The sequence below is a fragment of the Antechinus flavipes genome, chromosome 3 (assembly GCF_016432865.1).
Source record: "Antechinus flavipes isolate AdamAnt ecotype Samford, QLD, Australia chromosome 3, AdamAnt_v2, whole genome shotgun sequence".
Classification (NCBI taxonomy): Eukaryota; Metazoa; Chordata; class Mammalia; order Dasyuromorphia; family Dasyuridae; genus Antechinus; species Antechinus flavipes.
In genome coordinates, this window is record NC_067400.1 from 580939976 (window position 1) to 580958399 (window position 18424).

The 18424-nt window shown below is 43.8% G+C and overlaps 1 protein-coding gene across 1 annotated transcript; it reads right to left on the minus strand.

Annotated features, from left to right (window-relative positions):
- Positions 1-1424: 1424 nt before the first annotated feature.
- Positions 1425-7282, minus strand: RPL11 (ribosomal protein L11). The gene is made up of 6 exons (XM_051988268.1): positions 7173-7282; positions 5192-5342; positions 3939-4045; positions 3357-3488; positions 2152-2262; positions 1425-1501 (listed from the first exon to the last, which is right to left on the minus strand). Exons 1-6 carry the CDS (start codon positions 7176-7178, stop codon positions 1472-1474), a joined length of 537 nt encoding a protein of 178 aa, XP_051844228.1. The 5' UTR covers positions 7179-7282; the 3' UTR covers positions 1425-1471.
- Between the last annotated feature and the right edge of the window lie 11142 nt (positions 7283-18424).

Below are 18424 nucleotides of genomic sequence, written 5' to 3' on the forward strand. Positions count from 1 at the left end.
TTTCTCCAGCTCATTTTACAGATGAGGAAACTGAGGCAAACAGGATGAAGTGCTTTAAGGCTGGATTTGCAGTGCTACCCAGCTGTACAACAGGATCCTGGTAGAAGCAGCTTTTTCTGACCTAAGAACCCCGTTGAAAGCTGGGTCCTCGAAAGCAAAGGTACTGAAACAACAGGCTATTGCTATTTCCTGAGACCTCACCACTCCACCTCTAACATAACATTCTAAACAGCTTTTTGTTCAGAGATGAATTACCTATTTTTCAATCACAATTAACGCTGAAGAGTAGGGGTTACCAGCTTGCCTCCCAATTCTGGGACTATGGTGGGGACAATAGAGAGATTATACGGTGGCAGACTTGGTCTCAGCTTCGATTCCCCCAACACCAAAATGCTCTGCACTCTTCAGAAGTAGGTTTCCTTCTCCAGCACTGGTCAACATAAACTAACATTCTTCCTGTCAGGAGTTGGGGGTAATAGAACTGCCCAGGTTAGGGGGCACCAAAGCTACTTTAAAACAAAGGGATTCAAGACTCAGGAGGGTTGAATATTTAAAGAAACCATTATGGAGTGAACAAGCATTTATTAGACCTGGGGTTCAGCTACCGATTTAGTGAGATGGAAGACTCATTGTTTCCCTCCAATGGGCCTGTTACCTTGTTTCATTAAAAAGGAATCTTGGCATGTTAAGAGCACTGGATTTGGGTTCAGGAGCCTTGGGCAAAATCAAAGTTCCAACATTACTACTTTTATGACCATGGCAAATCCCCTCTTTTGAGACTCAGTTTCTTCATCACAAAATGGCAGTATGTTATCATTTGCCCCTTACAGAATTGCCAAGTTAAGTGTTCTGCAAATCTTATAAAAAGTATTACAAAACATCTGTATTTCACCACCATCCTTCTAAAGTGAGGGGAATCAGGCAGCACTGAACCAGAGCTCTCAAAAATTCTTTTTAAGTAAAAAACCAAAAGACATTTCAGTGGGCTGGCAGTGTGGGCCACTCATTGGCTGGAGATGGCCAGATCTCAGGGACTTAGGACTGAAGAACTTTTATTTTTTTTGCTTTTTTTTTGCTGAGGCAATTGGGGTTAAGTGACTTGCCCAGGGTCACACAGCTAGACAGTATCTGAGACCAGATTTGAACTCGGGTCCTCCTGACTTCAGGGCTGGTGCTCTATCCACTGCGCCACCTAGCTGCCCCTGAAGAACACTTTTAACAGGAGGAAACTGAGACCCAAAAAATGTCCAAGGTCACCTACGTGGTCAGGAGCAGAGCTGGGATGGGGCCCAAGTGCTCCCAATCCAAACCCCAGTGCTCTGTCCACCATGCCAGTGTTAATTCTCAACAGGCATTGCCATCCAGGCAGGCAGGTCCAACCAGATATGTGAAAATGGGCTCCTCCCACAGAATACAACACAGAATACACTTCAGTGATCATTTTATTGACCTTTTAATAGAAAACAGGACTTTATTTGCCAGGAAGGATGATGCCATCGTACTGCAAGAGAAAAGATTTTTTTTTTCAGAATCAGAGGTAACAGGAGGGAATTAAAGACTAGCTCTAGTGGCATTGTTTTATCTAAAACCCAGCTGTTTTGTAATCTGAAGTAGGCAGAGCTAACTGATCCACTTTTATTTGCTAACAAGGTTAACTAGCTACTGTATTTGATTCAGCCTTGTGCTGTAAAAAGCTATAGAAATGCTTTTTTTTTTTTTATTTTAATGATTGGCTATGATAGTTCTGAACTACAGCAAACCTACACAAAAAGCATGGGAAGAATAATTCCCACAATCTTTTTCTATTGAAGGCCACACTAGGTAGAAGCAGAGGGGGAGGCATCTTCCAGTGCCTCCTGCTGAGACAAGCCACCCAATTTGGCCCCAACTTTTATTCCAGAGCAGGGGTTTAACTTCTTTGCTGTGGACCCCCTTTGACAGTCTGCACTCAGAGTAACTACTTTCAGAATAATCTTTCCCTGAATAAAACATTAACACCCAAGGTGTCATTCCCTCCCTCTCCCCCCAATTCGTCCCTGCCAATCTTACCCACCTCCCATTCAAACCAGGCCTCCTAACTGTCCCTCCAGGCAGACTTTAAGCACCCTTTCCTTACAGGATGCTCCTGGACAAAGAGAAGAACCCTCTTACCTTCTGCTGGAACCAGCGCATGGCTTCCTCCTTGCCAATTCTGTGTTTGGCCCCAATGCAGCCTGTCCTACGCTTCTTGTCTGCAATGCTGAACCCGGGCCTGCCCAGCACCTGCCCCATAAACAGTCAACAGTCAGCTTGCTGGCCTAGGCCCTTGAGAAAGCGGCTGCTAGGGCTGCTACTGCCCCCTCAGCGAGGTCAGTTTTCTTACCCATAAATGAACTGGACTGAGCTAAGGCTATGATTCTACTTCACCAATCCCTCCCCAATTCCAAAGACCCCTCAATAACTCACCAAGTTCTCCCTTAAGCCCACTTTTCAGTTTGGGAGTATTTCCTTTCTAGTTAGCAAGAGGTTCTTTAGGGAAAACAAATACCACACAAGTGCCTAGAGAATAATAAGCCTGGGAAGCAGTGATTACAGCCTGCATACAAGTGCACACAGTGTGTGCAAAGTCAGAAACTGAGGGTTAGTCCTGGCTCTGCAAGTAATTCCCATCTGCTCTAGACAGTGCCTGAGCAAGCGCATTCCTCACAACCCAACTATTCTCCTCATATTACACTTAATGGCCTAGAGAACTTAAGTGTCTTAACAAGGCATGACCTTCCATACTGAGCTGGGCATTGAACTGTAAGAAAATCAAGGAATGTCCTCCATTGGCCAGGAAGGTCACTGGAAGCAAGCCCAGAAGACAGGATGGGCACAAAAGAAGCATATCAGGGCCAGGAAACTGGCATGAGTCACAGGAGAAGTATATATATGTAGGAGAAAGGGGAAGGACACAGAGGATATGAGTCTTCTAAGGAAGAATGCTCCACTGAAACGGGTGCAAGTTTCCAATCTATATCCCTCTTTCCCTTCTGAGTTCACTGGATTTAGAACTCCAGGGAATATCCAAAGAGCTGAACAGAGAATTGCAAACACCTGGACCAATATCTCATTTTATAGAGGAGGGAACTGAGGCCCAGAGAGGGTGCAAATTCTGGCTTGTCTGCTTCCCTATTTAGCATCCCCAAAGAAGAGTTGGGAATAGATTCAAGTGTCTCCCTATCTCCTTGCCAAGAGCTTCAGTAGAGAATAAGCCAAAGCTTCCAGTGTGAAGCAAACATAGCTTCCTTTCCCAGAAGATGGAACATCCACATTCCACATGTTACTCCGACTCCAGAGAACATTAAGTGAGAGAAACAAAGCTGGGGTGCACATACCACATAGAAGTCCAAGCCATAGATGCCGATGCTTGGGTCATATTTAATCCCCAGATCGATATGCTCTTGGATGCCAAAGCCGAAGTTGCCAGTATCTGAGAAGTTATTTTTCCTTAACTCATATTCTCGCACCTGAGAAAGAACCACAATGATCACAATTCATGCCTACATACTGAGCTCAGCTGCCTCAACCTGTCATGTTGCCATACAGTCAGGGACTGCCGACTGCCCCCCCCCCCCCACCCCTTCTTTCTTCCCAAACTAAGCAACAATCAAGATGCTTCAGATTACAGGATGAAGGGACCTTAAAGAAACTAATCCAAAACTCTCATTTTGGAGATGAAAAAACATGCAACTTCAAATGTAAAAGACAGAACAGTTCAAAAGATTCCTGCCACACACAGAACAAAGTGCATGGAATATACGATACTAGATTCTGGACTCTGCACCATGTCTAAGACAGAGGGTGACACAAGTGAAGTTTCTGTAGCCAAGAGCAGAAATAAGGAGCATCTTTTCATCAAACTCTAATATCCCCTTTCCCATGGCCAAGGGGAGGAAATGCCTCTTAATTAATCTTACCTTCAGTCCCTTCTCCAGAATCTCTTCAGCTTTGGCCCCACGGACTGTACAGTGAACCGCGATCTTCTCATTTCTCCTGATTCCAAAAGACCGGACAGTATAGCGAGCTGCAGGAAGATTGACAACATCCTTAGAGCCACTCAAATTCTTTCTCGTCCATTGCCCACCTCTGTCCCAATAAGAGAGTCATGGTCCAACAGGCTAAGAGAATGAGACTAAGGCAAGTGCCTCGAAGGCCAATCAACTCTTTTGAGATTCAAATAATCTCAAATGATATTCTAGGCCAAAACTTTCATCTTACCTAAGAGGAAACTAAGACCCAGAAAGACTGGGTCACTTCCCAGCATCACACAGCAAAGGAAGTGAGACTAGAGCCCAAGACTCCTGATGGCCAGTTCATTGCTTTTTTGACTATACGCCACTGTTTTCTAGATTCAATTTATAACATAAATTCATTCTTGACTAAGTGTCCCAAGCCACCCAACACTGGTGAATCAAGTTCAAAGGCAGGATTTTTTGCTGAAAAATTTCCCAGGGCACAAGTGGGCCAACATCAGGCTACAATAAAAAATCCACCTACTCAATGTATATAAACAACCTAATTTACAAGACAAATTAGAAAAAGTTCCTGTGAACCAAACCATAGTATTCTCTAATAACTAAATATATTGTCTAGCTCTACACACACACACACACACTTCCTGATATCTTTTAAATACAAAATGTACATGATACATTAGACTGAATCATGTATACATAGTGCCAAGATAGAAACCTCTAATCCTTTGACCTGCTGTACCTTTCTTTGACCTTTACAGAATCACAGAATGTCAAAGACCATTTCTTGGTAAAGTTCAGTCCTGTCTGTAACCCCATTTGGGGTTCTCAGCAAATATAACTGAGGCTTCCCATTTCCTTCTTCAGCTCATTTTACAAATGAAGAAACCAAGAGACAATCAGGGTTAAGTGACTTACACAGGGTCACACAGTTTGTGTCTGAAACCAAATTTGAACTTGAGTGTTGCTGGCTCCAGACTCAGCATATAAAGGGAAACAGGACTGAACAAAGGAAGCATCTGGCTATTCAGCTCCACAGTGAGATTGAAACCCTCATCCTCAGCTTCTTAAATCCAATATTTTACTGTCACCATCTCTTTAGGAAGGCCTTTAGAGAGATACAGCTCTCATGCTGTAAAGAGAAAGGATCAGGCCCCAGGACTCCCCTCCTCTCCTGGGCCTGGTTTCACACTTACCTTTGGAGAACACTGGGGTTTGGCCTGTGAGCTGCTCCAATACTTTGGCTGCCCGAGTCAGCCGGTCCCCACTCTCCCCAACACAGATGTTGAGGCAGAGCTTTCGAATGCGCAGTTCCCGCATGGGGTTTTCCTTTTCACCTTGATCTTGCTGCAAGATAAGCGGCATTGGTCAGCTTATTAAGGTTGTCACCTTTATAACAGCCAAGTTTTTTATTTTTTAAAGCAGCATGTAAATAATGGCCACCACATTTCTGCCACTAAGAGTAATAACTGTTTTCTCTCTCTCTGATAGATAAGAAAACTACAGATTGAGACCATGGAAAATTTCCCTAATCACTGTTAAAATCAAAACCCATGTTTCAAATATGTTGTCAAACAAAACAAATTCCTAAATTGATCTTGTTCAGAAAAATGTCTGGATGTGTACCAAGTACTACCAACTATCATGTTTTCCCTTAAATCCTTTGGAATAACGATTGACTTTCATACTGATCCGAATTTGTAGGTCTTGTAAATGTCTTTACAACATTATTTCTGTAGAAATTATGCTCCTGGCATTGCTTAATTCACTCTGATCAGTTCAATACTGATCAGCACTGTCAGATTTTCTGAAATCAACCCTTTCACTTAACTGCCACATGATTACAAACCCCCCCCCCCCCAATGCCTTGGACTCTTAAGCCATCAACTATTTTCAATCTCTGCTTCCTTTTTGAATTGTATTTCCACTCATTCTTTAGAAGTACAGCTTAAATAACACTTTCTCCATGAAGTTTCTTTGCTCTTTCCTTGGTAAGTTAGCCTTTCTACTGGATCTAGTCCTAATACTCAAACATTCACACATGTGTATATGTAAACTCATACATACTTTTAATCTTTATCTAGTACCCAACTTAAACAGGGATTGTTATTTTCTAAATTTTCAAATTTCCCTGAGGACAGCACAAAAATACACCTGATTAAAATAATAAAATTGGGCTTAAAAACTTTCTACTAGTCTTGAAACCACAGGTCAAAAAGTATAATATATTGAGAAGGCAGAGTAGTGATGACATAAAATGGGACCCCTTTGAGATCATAGCAAGCCAAAATAATTACAAAATAGAATCACACAGCATTTTCTCCTTAATTCTCCAAAAACACCCCCTTCAACAACCATCTAAATTCTACCTTCTGGGAAATATTTTTCACAATCCTTAATACTATTGCTTCCTCTCTGAAATTATCTAATTTATCTTGTGTGTTCGTAGTTTTTGCAAACTGTCGCGTCCACTAAGCTACGAGTTCCCTGGAAAACTAGGACCGCTTGTTTTTTACAGAGTCCCACCACTGAGCACGGCGCCTGGCCCAGATAAACGCTGGCCGGCTCGCTAACGGCAGAGCGGAAGAGCCCGACTCCGCTCTGGCTGCAGACGTCTCCATACACAGAAACACGCCCGGGCAAAGACCCCCCGCGCCACTCAGGAAGGCTTTACTTGAACCACAGCGCCTGAGCCTCACCAAACACCTTCCAAGGCTGCTACCCCGTAGCCAACAGCCCTCGTTTTGCAAATAAGGACAATTAGAGAGAGATTCAGTGAATTTTCTTCTGCCACCCATCCAGGACGGATCTAGACCGCACAGGAGGAGGAGCCACTCACGCTGGAGTCGCCTTCCCCTCCATTATTTGCGGGATGTCCTGCAGCCCCTGCGCTCGGTAGCCCTCCTCCTCCCCGTTTCCCAGGGCTCCTGGAGCTGGCTCAGGAAAGGGGAAAAGAAAGCGGCCGAAGCTCGGCACCCGCTCCTCCCGAGGCCTCGGCGGGGCCAGCGGCCGGGGCACATCCCGGCGTCCTGGTCCTACGGAGCCCTCTCCAGGCCTGCTCGTGGAACGGAGCAGGCCCCGAGGCCCATGGCCGACCGGCGCCGCAGCCCAGACGAGCCCGCAGCAGAGAGGATGGGGACGGATGGAGGCAACAGACCCACACCCGCAGCTACTCACCGCCATGGTGGAGAACCGGAAGAGAGGCTGGAGCTTCCGACCCGAGGCCTTATGGGACGTGAGGCAGCCCTAAGCGTACCATTGAGACGGAGAAATCATAGAGAGGGGAGGAGAAGGGGGCGGAGCTCCCGTGTGGCTCCCCGGGCTCCTGCTGCTGCTGCCACCTGGTGGAGTCCGGGGGCAGGGCCGCTTGGGAGTCCGACCAAACCGAACCAGATCAGGCTGAGCCGTGAGCCAGAACCGGTCCGCCCCCTAATAGAGGCCCTTTGTGGATTGATAGTAATAATTGATAACAATAAATGCCCTTTCAAACTGTCTTTGGCGTCTTCTCGTTAAAAGGCTTTGATCTTCCGCACCCATCCCCCCAAATCTCCGGGACATGGGAGAAGCAGGATCGGGAGGAGCCGGTTCTGCCCGTTGTCGGGCCCTCGGCTCTGGGTGGCTCCGGCCGCCAAGCCCGCCCTCCTGCCCCTGCTTCGGCTTGGAAAAAGGAGGGGTTTGCACCAAGCGGTCTCATGTAAGGCTGTTTTCTCACATCTGCGCTTTAAGGGGCTCTTTTTGGTGTTATAGATTTCTTAAATATATACCTTTAAAAACTTAAACTTACCAAGAAAAACAAAGGCCAAAAAATAAATAAATAAAGCCGTATTTCCCCCCAATCCAAGTTCATTGAACTCCTGAATTTTCTCTTCTACTAAGGTCTCTGCCAGCTACTCCAACAGCTTACGTTCTAAGTAAGAGTCTCTGGGCTCCGCATTCCCAGCTCCGACATCCCGGGTTCTATGGGCCCTCCCAATTCTGACATCCTGGGTTCTAAGGGCCCTCCCAGCTCTGACCTCCTGGGTTCTAAGGGCCCTCCCGGCTCTGACATCCTGGGTTCTAAGGGCCCTCCCGGCTCTGACATCCTGGGTTCTAAGGGCCCTCCCAGCCCTGACCTCCCGGGTTCTAAGGGCCCTCCCGGCCCTGACCTCCTGGGTTCTAAGGGCCCTCCCGGCTCTGACATCCTGGGTTCTAAGGGCCCTCCCGGCTCTGACATCCTGGGTTCTAAGGGCCCTCCCGGCCCTGACCTCCCGGGTTCTAAGGGCCCTCCCGGCCCTGACCTCCCGGGTTCTAAGGGCCCTCCCGGCCCTGACATCCCGGGTTCTAAGGGCCCTCCCGGCCCTGACATCCTGGGTTCTAAGGGCCCTCCCGGCTCTGACATCCTGGGTTCTAAGGGCCCTCCCAGGTCTGACATTTTTCATTCCTAAATATTGTACCATTCTGTTTCTATGATTTTTAATATTCCAGTGTGACCTTCATATTTCTCAGTGTAGCAGGTTATGCCCATACATGAAGCAGCCGGAGAAGTCAGACAAACCCCTTTTTCCTTTCTAGTCCCCAAAGTATGAAAGTGAGGTAGGGAAGCTTCTAGAACATATTTAAACTCATCAGCTGGATACTTGTAGCCCAGTTCTCCAGACTCTTTGTCCTTCCTCCCTCTCTCACTTCCTTCCTTCCATTCATTTATTATCCATTTATTTAAGCCTACATTTATAATCTGTCCTGTCCATTGTCTTCCATTCAGCAATAACAAAAGAATATTGTGATACAGATAATGCAATTAAAAAAAAATTCCCCCCATTGACCCTGTCTAAAAATGCATTTTAAATTCATCAGCTCTCTGTCAGGAGGTGACCAGTGTGTTTCCTCTTCATTGATTAAGACTCATGGTTTATCTGTGTTGATCAAAGTTCTCAAGTATTTCAAAATTATATATTTTTTATAATATTATCATGTTTTCCTAGTTCTGCTCCCTTTATTCTGCATCAGGACACAAAAGTCTCAATTTCCCTTGAAATAATCTGTTTCTTCATTTATATCATATATACATACACACACACACACACACACACACACACACACACACACACACATATATATATATATTTATATAACTGTAACTTGGGCAATCTGGATATACTCCAAAAATCCCTCAAAGTGCTTTCATGTTAGTTAAACAGAGTTTGGTCAGATCAGACCAGTTTGCATAGTATAATTTGTTTATCCATCTCTCAATAGGAAGAAACTCCCTCAGTTTCTAAGCTACTATGAAAATAACTGTAGTTATTTTTGTGCATGTAGATCTAGCCATTGATTCTTTCATATCTTGGGGGTATAAGCCTGGTAGAGATATAATTAGATAACTGGAAGGAAGGAAGGAAATAAAAAAAAGAAGGAAGAGAGAGAAGGGAGGGAAGGAAGGAAGGAAAGCAGGAAGAAAAGAAGGGAGGGAAGAAGGAAATGAGGGAGGGGAAAAACAGAAGGCAGCAAGGAGGGAAAGAAGGAATGGTGGAAGGAAGGAAGCAAAGGAAGAAGGAAAAAAAGAGGGAGGAAGGAAGGAGGAAAAGAAAGAAGGGGGAAGGAAGAGATGGAGGGAAGGAAGGAAGAAGAAAGGAAGGAAAGAAAGGAAGAAGAGAAAGGAGAGGAAGGAGGAAAAAAGGAGGGAGAGAAGAAAGGAAGGAAAGAAAGAAGGGGGAAGGAAAAGAGGGAAGGAAGAAAGAAGAAAGGAAGGAAGGAAAGAAAAGAAAGAAAAAGAGAGAAAACAGGTATTCATCAGGCACAACTATGTGGTAAATATTTTAAATATTATCTTACTTGATCTCACAATAAGTTTAGGAGGTAGGTTCTAGCATTATTACTGGTAGTATTTACTGTTACGAGACTTAGGCAGACAGAAATTAAATGACTTTCCCAGGATCTCATATATAGTAATTTCATTTAAACTCAGGTATTCCTGACTCCTCTATTCCCTAAGCCAAGTAGTTTTGCAGAGTTTGCATAGTTTAATAACTTTGGTGATATTATTCCAATTTGCTTTCCAGAATAAAACTGATAATTACACCCATAGTACTAGCCCTGTTTTCCCACAATTCCTCTGACATTTGTTATTTTTCTCTTTTGCGCTTTTTGTCAATTTGATGGGTATGAGGTGAACCTCAAAATTGTTTTAATTTGTGTTTCTTTATTTATTAGTGATTTAGGATTTTTTTTTTTTAATGTGGCTTTTGATTACTGGGGATTTCTTCCTTTGAAAACTGCTTGTTCACAAAGCTGACTATTCACTGAGGCAATTAGTGGTAGAGTAGACAGAAGTCAGGACTTGAAGTCAAAAAGACTTGAATTCAAATGCAACAACAACCTGTAACCAGACCACTAAAGGAAGACCTTGCCCTGTTCAGGGGCTACTTCTCTGATCTCTTCCCCCAAGCCAATAATGCTTCTTCCTTCATCAGCTCTCCACGGAGATCTGGGACCAGCACAATGCCTGGCACAGAGCTGATACAGGCTATTGGCTGGCAGGTACTCTTGATATTTCTGTGTTTCTATAGTTGGGACATTTATTGTCCTTCTCTCAGGTTCCTCATGGTAACATGGAAGGGACTTTGGACTCCTGAAGGCCAGGGGAGCTCTGTCAAGTATTTTTAAGCCAAACTAAGTCTAAACTGAATCAGTTTGAGGAACAGACCAGCTAGGGAAAGGGAGGCTCAGGACCATCAGATGGTGAATTTATGTCAAAAGCCTTTCTTAAAGGTCATTTATCAGTGTGGTTGTGTGTGTGTGTGTGTGTGTATTAGGTTTAAAAAGCACTTATATCCACAAAGTCATTGGGTCATACAATATTTTTATGTGTGTATCTTTTGCTTTCCCTGTTAGATCATAAGCTTCAAGGGCAGAGAATAAATTCTTAATCTGGGCAGGGATTATATCTATTTTTGTACCTCCTTCAGCATCAGCACAAGACATCTAATTAGATGTTTTAAAGAGACAGTGTGACAGTGGATAGAGAGCCAGCCTTGGTGTCAGGAAGAATGACATTTGGGTTGCTTTTTGTTACTGTTGTTGATTAATAAATGTTTATTGAATTTTTAAAAAATTGAAATAAAAAAGGCATTTCAATTTGCCAGATTAACTTTACTCCCTTTAAAAAAAGATTATTTTAAATAATTTTTTATTTTTCCAAATATGTGCTAAGATAATTTTCAACATTCTCCTTTGCAAAACTTTGTGTTCCAAATTTTTCTCCCTCTCCTCCTCCTTCCCGCCTTCTCAAGACAAGAAACAATCCAATGTAGGTTATATGTATGCAATTCTTCTAAATATATTTTCATATTTGTAATGCTGGGAAAGAAAAAAAAGATCAAAAGAGGAAAAAAACTCAATAAAGGAAAAAAAAGTAATTTTTAAAAAGTGAAAATACTGTACTTTGATCCACACTCAGTCTCCATAGTTCTGTCTTTGGATGTAGATGATACTTTCCATTGAAGTCTATTGATATTGCTTTGAATCACCTCATTGTTGAGAAGAGCCACATCCATCAGAATTAACATCACATAATCTTGTTATTGTGTACAGTGATCTCTTAGTTTTATTCACTCCCCTCAGCATCAGTTCATGTACGTCTTTCCAGGCCTTTCTGAAATCAGCCTGCTTGTAATTTCTTAGGGAACAACAGTTAAGAATGGAGTTTTACTATTACTTCCACAATGAAATTGCTCCTCTGTTTTTCATTTAAAGCTTTTCACAGAGATGCCCTGACCTGCCTTTCTATTCTAATTGAACATTAATCTTACAAACACATACTTCGTCCCAGACAAACTGTCCTTCTTGATCTTCCTTGTGTTTGACATTCCATCTCCCACTTCCAAGACATTGTACAGAAGGTCTGCCATCCCTCCTCACCTGTCCCCCAGAATCCCTGCTTTCTTCCAGGGTTCAGCTTATGTGCCACCTTCCACTTGAGACCTTTCCTGCTGCCCCTAGCTATTAATGCTTTCCTCTCAAAAATCACCATATTATCTGGGTCAGTCTTGTGTATGTCTCTCTAAAAGGCAATTCGGTGGTGCCATAATGCACAGTGCACTGGGCTCAGAGTCAGGGATAACTCAAGTTCAAATGTATATATAAATATACATTTACATCATATATACAATATACATCAAATAGTGTGTGTGTGAGTGTGTGTGTGTGTGTATGTGTGTGTGTGTGTGTGTGTTCTAGAACTGGGCAAATCACTTCTGTTTGCCTTAATCCACTGGGGAAGGAGATGGCAAATCATTTCTTTGCCAAGAAAACCCCAAGCAGTAACCCAAAGCATTGGACCCAACCGAACCACACAGAAGGATGATTGCAATCTAGTGGAAAGAATATGGCGCTTGGAATTACATCCCCTAGATCTGAGTCCCAATTCTGTCACTTCCTGGGGTGAGTGACCTGGGAAAATTCATAGGATCATAGATTTCAAGCTGGAAGAGACTTTAAATGTTGAACCTCACCCTCTCATTTTGTAGATGAGGAAACTGAGTCACAGAGAAGTGAAGTATGTCTTCCTAAGGTCACACAGCTGGCAGGCTCTGAACCCACCACTTTCCGACTCCAAGTCCCAAGCTCTATCTATTATGCAGGTTACTTCTCCCCTTCCTTCCAGGGTTTAGTTTTCATATGTGTAAGATGGCGTAATCAATCATTATTCACCACCTACCTCAAATAGGAATATCCTGAGTAAATTTAATTTGAACAAAGGTTTATTGAGTGTATCCTTGGTGCCAGGCTCTGAGGTAGGTGCCAAGGGAAAGGAAGATGAAAGAATAAGAGCCGCTGCCCTCGCGGGACTTTGCCAACTGGGGACCAAGGGGCACAAACAAGTATAATACAAAGTCAGATGTAACGGGGTGGGAGCAGGTGTGGGAAAATCTAAGAAGGGTGAGATTGATGTTAGTGGGAGTGGGGTGAGATGGCGAGGACTTATACGAAAGCTTCCTGGAAAAGTCAAAGAAGAAAAGAAGGGTTTCAATACATGGAGATGATGATTCACAATGATGTATCTGGCACTGGGCTGGGCACTTGGGGTACCTAGGTAAGAGAGAAATAGTTTCTGTCCTTAAGGAGCTTACATTCTATCTGGGAGATAGCATGTATGTGTATGAGCATATGCAAAATAAAAATGTTGGTCATTTTAGAAAGGAGAGATGGGATCAGAAAAGGTCTCATGTAAAAGATTGGAGCTCGAGCTGAGCTTTGAAGGAAATTAGGAATTCTAATAGGAAGAGGTGAGCAGGGAGGGCAATCAAGGCATGGGGGACAGTTAGTGCAAAAGTGCAGAGGTGGGAGATGGACCATGTGTGAAGAATAACAAGGAGGATGGTTTGGCTCATAAAGGGGAATGATGTATATACAGTATGCATGTATATACAGTAAGATGTTCGCCTGGCAAGGGGAACAGAGGGAGCACATGGAGATAGGAGATAGAATGTTGAGTTTGAAGAAGAGCAAATAATGGGAGGGAAGGGAATAAGCATTTATAGAGCACCTACTATATACCAAGCAATGCACTAAGTCCTTCACAATTATTTTCCCATCTGAATCTCTTAAAAACCTTTCAATGCAGGTTATGTAAATATGCCCATTTTACAGCCCAGGAAACTGAGGCAAACAAAAGTTGTTACTACTCAGGATCACACAGTTTATAAATATCTGAGAGTTGAATTCAATTCTACCTGATTTACTCTATCCATTGTGCTACCTACCTGTCCAAGTGGTCTGCAATTAGCCTGAACGTAACATTAAAGGGAGTAATGTAAAAGGAAGTTGGGAAGGTACATGGGAAAGTCTTGTAGAAACCCCTGAATGCCAACTTAAGGAGTTTGTATTTTATTCTATAGGAAAAAGTTTGCTGTTCAGTTATTTCAGTCGTGACCAATTCCTTGTGACCCCATCTGGGGTTTTCTTAGCAAAGCTCCTGGACTGGTTTATCATTTGCTTCTCCAGCTCATTTGAAAGAGCAGTAAAACAAACTGAGTTAAGTGACTTGGGCAGGATCATACAGCTAGTAAGTGTCTGAGGAAAACCGTTTTTGATCAGAGAAAAGATATGCAGGGGTCTGGGTAGTAACAGGAGAAAACTTTTGGGCACGGATGGTACAGGTGGACTGGAGAGGGGACAGAGCAGAGGCAGGGAGGCCTTTCGTGCCCATGAGAGGTGATGAGAAAGACACTGAACTCATTACTGAAGACAGAGAAGAGGACACAGGAAGGAAGGACTTGGCAACTGATTGGAGAAAGGGAAATGAGGGAAAGAGAAAAAGGAGAGTCTAAGGAGCTGACCCTGAATGGCTGGGAAGGGAGCAGCATTACCATCAATAGAAACATCTAGAGTAGGGGCACAGATGGGGTTTTTAGGGGGGAGGGATGGAGTTCATTTTTAATTGTTGAGTTTATCCCAGGCGAATGTAGGACTGGGAGTAGGGAAGGAGACTGGGGCCATGCACATAGATTTGGGGAACCAGCTGCATAGAGGTGATAATTGATCTCAAGGGAATAGATGAGCTCTCTAAGGAGCTGAGTAGAGAGAGGCGGGATGCCCAGTGCTTAGGGCACCGTCCTCAGAAGCAGGAAGCAATGGATTCAAATCTCACCTCTGGACTAGCTGGTTCTGAGCAAGGCTCAGATTTTTCATCTGTAAAGTGGGCATCACCATCTTGGTATTTATCTCACGGGCTGTCGCAATAAGTTAGTATAATTAAATGTTTTGCAAACCTTAAATCAATACATATGTTTTATATATATACATATTACAGATATATATATATATATATATATATAATATATATATATATATATATATATATATATATATATATATAGAAACAGAGATAGAGAGACAGACAGCACAGACAGAGAGACATAGAGATGCGGGGAAAGAGACAGACAGACAGAGAGACAGAGGAGAGTTATTAATAGAGGAACTAAGAAGTCTGAGACTTGAGGGGGAAGTATCAAATCTAAGTGGTAAATGGTTGATTTAAAGGCAACTCTTCTTAGAAGGAAGGGTCAAAAAAGAGAGAGTGGGGTCAGAGAAAGAAGGGAGAAGAGTATAACTAGGAGGAAGGGGAAGGATCCCGCATATCAAATCTTAGGAAAAATGTCCAGGACTAGAACTAACCCACCACAGGCTGTGGGTAATGTCAGGAACAATATAGTTAGTGGAGGGTGGGATCTGAGGCCAAATTGCTCAGGGCTGGGAAGTGAGGAGGAAATGTAGATGGGAGTGTCCCAGAGAGTGGGTCATTCTTCCTGGGAGAATAACAACAAAGGGCAGTAGTGCTATAGATAAATAGCTTATCAGGGAAAGGATAATATCATTGCAAGTGACCATGATGGAAACCAGGACAAGAGAAAGGAAGAGGGACAGGGGAGGAGAGGGGACTGATTTTAGGCTTTCCCAGGGATAAGAAATTCAGACTTTTCTATAACCCCAACACATACACATACTCAAAGGCATTAGACAATCATTTGGGGGAGGAAAAGCAATGATTTCATGCTATTGTGAAGTAACAATATTAATTTGAATATCATAGATCAAAAGCCAATGAGCGTAATGGTTACAGCTGTTGTTCAGTTATTTTGTTCGTGTCTGACCCCTGTGACTCTTATTCGGGGTTTTCTTGGCAGATACACTGAAGTGGTTGGCCATTTCCTTCTCTAACTCATTTTTTTACAGATGAGGAAACTGAGGCAACCAGGGTGAAGTGACTTGCTAGGGTCACACAGCTAGTGTCTGAGACCACATTTGAATTCAGGTCTTCCTGGCTGCTCTGGGCCACTTAGCGCTAAGGATTTAGAGAGCTGGCTGACCTTAAAATCGAGCTTCCAGCCCAGCTCTGCCACATAGTGTCTGTGTGACCAGCAGCTCCCCCAAACTATGACTTCTAGAGAAGGTGCTGACCTGCATCGGCAGAGGGTCTTTCCTCATCTGGGAGTCCCTTGTACCCTTGATAATACAGATCCAACCCTTTTCAGTTCTAATACTGGGCTTTAGCAATATTGTCTGTGTGTAAAAGGCTTCCTCCATTATCAGCCCTCCCTTCCTTAAATCTCATTCACTCTCTTGACATAGCACCCTGATATCATAGCCCTCTTCAAGAATGAAGAACAAACAACAAAATAACCCATAACCAGGGGCAGCTAGGTGGTGTAGGGCATAGAGCACCAGCCCTGAAGTCAGGAGGACCTGAGTTCAAATCTGGTCTCAGACACTTAACACTTCCTGGCTGTGTGACTCTGAGCAAGTCATTAAACCCCAAACCCATAACCAGTTATCTCTAAGGTCTCCAGGGGACCCCAAAAGGTCCAGCTTGGAGGCCAGCCCCCCATGTCAGCTCCCTTCTTCTTGTGCTTCTCAGAGGCCTTCTTGTCAAGCCTTGTACTTATAGATGAAGTGCTCAGTGCTTGTGGATCTCCTGGGCTCCACATGATCACGGTGGTGATGAAAACTCTTCTTTCTGTTGAGGTGGGAAGGGGGACCCCAAGAGTTTGGGGTCCCAGACCAGCATTGCAAGGTGTCTCAAAAGAATTAGCAGGCTTGCACCTATCTCCTTAGCTAAAGGGCAAAGCAATATTTATTGCAATAATAATGGCACTACAAAGCCGTCTGAATTGTAAGGGAATTGATCAGAGAAACAGAAGCAAGGAGATGCTTTTATCGAGCTTTCAGTCACAGATATGCTCATTCTAAGGCTCATTAAGTAGGAAGGAGTGGTTCTGGGTGGATCAGACTGTCACTGACCAGATTACCAGTCAGCAGCGGATTGAGGAGTGGTTTTGGTCACTATTGTCTCAGGAGTTTCAGCTGTGGGAGTTTCCTGAAGCCAGAGTTATCTGTTAAGGAATGATCATAATCAGACAGATTGGGTGGGGCGTTTCCTGAGACAGAAAATGTAGAATCACTGACTTATTGCCAGAACAGAAGCCCCCGTAACATCAGGGGGCCCCAAAATCATATTACATCATTTTCCCCAGGTGTAGGCTGTAGGAAGGAGTGAGGAGAGAGGGAGAGAAGGGCAGAGAGCTCAAAGCCCAGCCCTGCTGGGACCAACCAGATCTACGTACCTTCTGCTTGGCCAAAGTTGGCTATGGTGGGAGGACTGCAGGGGAGTTGGGGGAGACAGGCCGCAGGTGGGAAGGAAGCATGGGCCAGGGGCAAGGTGGGACTAGTGCAAGGAAGAGACAAAGAGCCAGGCTTAAACCAGCTTTCTTTCTTACATACTCCCGGGAAAAAGTGGTAACCAATCTGCCCTCCCCTCTTTGCAACTCTAGAGTGAGGGACAGGCCCTTGAGACCCTTTCCCTTAGACCCAAGGGCCTCTCCAACCCAGCAGGTGTTCACAGGAGGAGCCAGGGACTAGGAGCCACAGGTGTCTCCAGCCCTTCCAAGTAGCCAGCCCTCCCAGGCCCACCCACTGAACACCTACAGGCCATGCTGAGGTGGGGGGGGGGGAGGTCTGTAAGCCAAGGCTCCAAGGCTCAGGGATCCCACGGCTGACCCTTGTGGGCAGCTGCCTTCAAAGCTTAGGGCCTTAGGCCACTTAGGTCACTTAGGCTGATTCTGTGATTACCTGGTTCTGATTTTGCATGTGCTTCTCCCCCAGTTGAATGTAAGCTCCAGGAGGGAAGCGCATTTCATTTTTGTCTTTATATTTCTCCCCATTCCATTCCACCCATTTTTGTATCTGGCACAGAGACTTTTTGTTTGGTTAATTCATACAGAGAGTGCTTGGCTTTGGTCTTGGAAGAAAGGTTCAAATCTGGTTTCAGACATTTCTTCTTCTGCCAAATGAGAATAATAATACTTACCTCAAAAAGTACATAAACCACTTAGCAGTGCTTTACAAATATTATCTTATTTGATTCTCCCAATAAACCTACAAGGTGGATACTATTGTTACCATCCCCTTGAGGAAATTGACAGGTTAAGTAATTTGCCCAGACACTTTGAATTCAGGTCTTCCTGACTCCAGGTCTAGCTCTCTACCCACTATGCTATTTAACTGCCAATCTAGCATATCAATAGCACTTACTATGCATCAGGTACAATGCTAAATAAACATTTTGCAACTATCTCATTTGAAGACCGCTGGTCTTTTTTTAGTAATATCTTTAACATTAAATGTGTCCTAACAAAGTTCATTAGGAAGAACAAAAGATCAGGAACTTCAAAGAAGCCAGGGATAAAAGATGTAAAAGAAGTAGATTTAGGCATTGTTGTTGTATAAAATAGAAGAGGCAGTGAGATGGTGTAATGGATAGAGTACTCATCCTGGAGCCCGGAGAACCTGAGTTCAAACGTGGTCTTTAGTACTTTGAGCAAGTCGCTTAATCCCAATTATCTCATACACTCCAAAAATACAAAATAGGTAATTTTGATTATTTTAAATTAAAA